Genomic DNA, 4,161 nt, shown 5'->3' with positions numbered 1-4,161 from the left:
AGATTGAGAGTGGGTTTGCCTCTCCCAGTCCACTGACTCAAATTTTAATCTCCATTGGCAATGCCCTCACAGATGTACTCAGGAACAATACTTTGCATCCTTCAATTCAATCAAGTTGACATTCAATATTAACCATCACAACACTGTCCGGGCAATCAAGTTTCCTGATTTGCTCATGACTGTCTCAGTTTTAGAACTAGTCTCATGTCCCAAGAAGCTGCTCAGTCCCAGGCAAATTGGGACTGTTGGTCATATAATATTCAACGAAGCTTTCAAATAAAGAAATTAAAACACAAAAAGTCAGGAAGTTGTAATGTAAAAATGCATCTGATAATTCATAATACATGATGAATATAGAGTTGCATGTAAATAATTCCAACTTTAGACCAAAAAAAATAAAAAAAAAGCCCTAAGAAATTAAGATGTGCTACTTAAAAAAATTTTACTCAGGTCAGGAAAAACGCAAAATACACTACTTCATTCTTAAAATTGAACTATTTGGAAATGTCGTATAATAACTGTATATTTGAAAAGATTAAGATCACCATTAGGAGAATAAAAATGGATTTTATGAAACATTTATGTATGTGATACACACATATATGAATATGTACCTAAATTATATGCCAATCTGCTTTGTTATTTCTGGTTTCTCATGAATACCTTTGTATTTCAAGAAATACACATTTACATCATAATTTGCAAAGGCTGCACAGAATTATATTTTATAGAATTGTTATACTTCTGACAGCTAAGAGCAGACTCTGGAACCAAATAATCCTTTTGATTTTGGGCAGACTAGTGAATATCTCTATACCTCAGATGGGAGAATTAGATTCTTTAATACTAGTAAGCATTTATAAAAGTATATGGTGCAAAAATGTTATTATTATTAAGGCACCATAATATATTTAATGTATGCAATTCATACAGATCCAAATTTTCCTGTAAAATAACTTCAATTCAATTATGAGTAAAACACTATGCGTATTTCACAGTATTTTCTTCATAAACGCCTATATTTTAGCAATCAATAAAAACCATTAAAATCCAAGCTCTTCCAGAAATTCCCAGGCTCCCAAATGTTACTTAGAGTAAAACCTGTGACCTTTCAAATTTCACGTACTGACATATCTGAAATAATATAAGTTTATGTATATAGTCTCATAATATTCATGAAGATCCCCAAATCAATCAAATAAGAATAGTATCTGTCACATAAAATTTGTGTGTAATCCCAACTCTGAAAATGTATAACCTGAGTAGTTCTTTTTTTTTTTTTTTTCCAAATCAATAGGTCTTTTATTGCATCATTTAAATATCACAAGTAGGTCTTAAGTGTCATCTAGCATCTTCTTTCTGTAGCCGGGTAACTCTTAGATCTTATTCATCAGCCTGCTGAACAGTTCCTTTTTCAGAGACATAGATACCATCCAAAAATTTCCTGATATCCTTGTTTTTAACTGTTGTGGCTTGCTGAATCAAAGCCGCTGAATTTGAAACAAGCTCAATGTCATTTCCTTCAAGGATTAATTCATCTTTCTGGGCTTGAGATACCGAACAAGCAACACCTGGTCTCATCCGAACCCTGCGGATGTATTTTTCACCCAAGAAATTTCGGATTTCAACAAGAGACCCATTCTCCTGGATAACGACGTTGATGGGGAAGTGAGCATACACAGACCTCATCTTGTAACGGAAGCCCAGTGTAACTCCCTTGATCATGTTCTGTACATGACTACAAATAGTCCGAACGGTAGCCAGTTCCTTTCTGTTACCCCACCATTTGTCAACCCGGAGCCTCTTTTTCTTCTTTCCAAAAAGACTGAGTTCTACATTGATGTGATTGAAGTCCCTCCGCAGGGTTCCTCTGGGGCCCTTCACGATAACTGTGCGTCCCTTCAGAGTAATGTCGACCTTTTCTGGAATGTCGACAGTCTGATTGCTGAGAATGGTCTTCATTCTCGCAGTAGACACAGCAAAGAAAGAAAAAAAGCCTGAGTAGTTCTTAAAAATAAAACTCCAAGGAAAAATTCAGAAGAATATATATTTTTTTATTTTCTTAGTCCACAGGGGGAAAAACTAGTTTGTATTGGGTTAATACCAGAAATTTTACTTCATCTAATTGGATCTATCTTGTCTAAGCCCTCATTTTTAAAGGTTAATGTTCTGAGCCCCATGGGTTGCAAAAGTGATTTTCCCAAGATCGAGTAGCTACAGCTTGAATAGCCCCATATTCTCAACGCTTTTGGGAACATCTCTCATTGTATTTTACGCTTCCAGAAGTATAGAACTCTTCCCAAATTCTCTGAGGTTTCAGTGGGAAAGCAGTGAATGATTTGTCAGAAGCAAACCCACCCCTAATCAATGTCTCTAGTGTTATTCTCTTCCTTAACATTTGATTTTGATTCTTGTGTTTCTGGGTGTGGCTTACTCCTGCTACTACATTCTCCAGGCACATTTCTAATATAAGGGTGTTGAGAATGGTTCACTTCTACTGAAAATGTGACGGTAACAACAAGCAATTGCAACAAAGAGGAGGAGATAAGTTAGCATTTAATATCGGGTATCACTATTCTAAAAACATTTAGCCATTTACTGCCATAGAAATGTTCCCAAGTTACTATAGCTCTTCCAAGGATTCCATCTCCTACTACACATTGAATCTTTCTCCTGCTACACATTGAATCTTTCTCCTGCTCTTCCACTTGTTCTGTCTCTCTCTCTCCACTTCCCCTTGCCCACAGTTCTCCTATTTTTCTTCTCTTCATGATAAAATTTTCCTCTCTTTAATCTTAGACTATCCCTTAAAAACTCAAAGTTTTTATTTCTTTAATATGTATCCCTCCTCTGGAATTTTTACATTTTTCACTTAAAGATAATATGCATTTTTTTCAAAGATAATAAAATCTCCTGACTTCTTACAAGCATTATTATACTTTCCTAAAAGACCAAACTTTGACAGTCAGTGTTTATCTTAGGTAGGTTTTTCCCACAACATTTTTGAAACAATATATTGATTGTAGAGGATATTTCTTGGGTCATATTGAAAAAAACAAAAAAAAAATTGTTTCCCAGCAGACTATGGCTTCGTGGAGATGCAGATTCTCCTAGGAAACAGCTTTTTAAGAGCAAGATCTGTGTATTTGCTACACTTTAGTAGGTTTCCAAAGCAATAAATTGAAGAGCCTGAGGGACATTCTGCAACTCTGTCACATTTCTACAATGGATCTGAAAGTGTCTGTAGCCTCTCTTACAGCGAGAGAGGATCTCTGCGTATTTGTGAGTCACGCTAAATGCACACCAGAGCAATTGGGGAGGGAACAAGGCAGGCACATCCTCTCCTGCATTTCCGTGTCCTCTCCCTGACTCCAACCCATTAAGGCATAGGAATGTTTTAAGATGCCAGATGCAGAGCCACACATGGAGGCACACTTTGAGGTTCAGGGGTATGGGGCACAGTAGGCACATGTGTCTTCATTTTCTTTTACATACACTCATAGCCCATTTTTTAAAAAGTTTCCCCCAGACTCTGTTTACCCCATTGTCTTTTTCTCAGGCATCACAATTCCTGGCATTTACTCTATACCTGGCCTCCCTTCATTCGGAACTTCACCTTTGGTGACTTGCTGTGTCCTTGCTCAAATTTGATTTGGATTTATTTCTTGTTTTTAACTTCACTCTGTGTTTGTCCTTTTGACTGCTCTGCCTCAAAGAGCACCACAGGCAGAGGGGGCTTTACCATGAAGCTACTGAACTTTCAGCTTCAAGGTCACTCACATGCACAGTCCCGTTTGAAGGCTGCCAGTTCCGAAAAAAAAGTGTCGAGAATTTTGGGGAGAAGTTAGGTTGCGTTTCTATGTAAGTATTTCTGAAAAATTGTCTAAAAGAATCTCTAAAGAAAGAAACCTGGGTATCCAAGACTTCAATAAGTGTTTGTGATATTTTCTTATTCTAAATAAATATTCTGGTCGGGCATGGTGGGTGGTTGATGGCTGTAATCCCATCACTTTGGGAGGCTGAGGCAGGCAGGTGGATCACTTGAGCCCAGGAGGTGGAGACCAGCCCAGGCATCATGGCAAAACCCCATCTTTATTTATTAAAAAATTAATTAATTAATATTATATTTAATGCCTAATTATGAACTTGTGATTTTTGTAT

General features: G+C 36.9%; 1 protein-coding gene across 1 annotated transcript; it reads right to left on the bottom strand.

The window, feature by feature from the left end:
• Positions 1-1,354: 1,354 nt before the first annotated feature.
• Positions 1,355-1,984, bottom strand: LOC129006129 (large ribosomal subunit protein uL6-like). The gene has a single exon (XM_054435479.2). The coding sequence runs from the start codon at positions 1,960-1,962 to the stop codon at positions 1,384-1,386; it is 579 nt and encodes a 192-aa protein (XP_054291454.1). The 5' UTR covers positions 1,963-1,984; the 3' UTR covers positions 1,355-1,383.
• Positions 1,985-4,161: the final 2,177 nt, after the last annotated feature.

This window comes from Pongo pygmaeus, chromosome 8, assembly GCF_028885625.2.
Source record: "Pongo pygmaeus isolate AG05252 chromosome 8, NHGRI_mPonPyg2-v2.0_pri, whole genome shotgun sequence".
Taxonomy (NCBI): domain Eukaryota; kingdom Metazoa; phylum Chordata; class Mammalia; order Primates; family Hominidae; genus Pongo; species Pongo pygmaeus.
The sequence above is the reverse complement of the archived record's forward strand: the minus strand, read 5'-3'. Positions and strand labels throughout refer to the sequence as shown.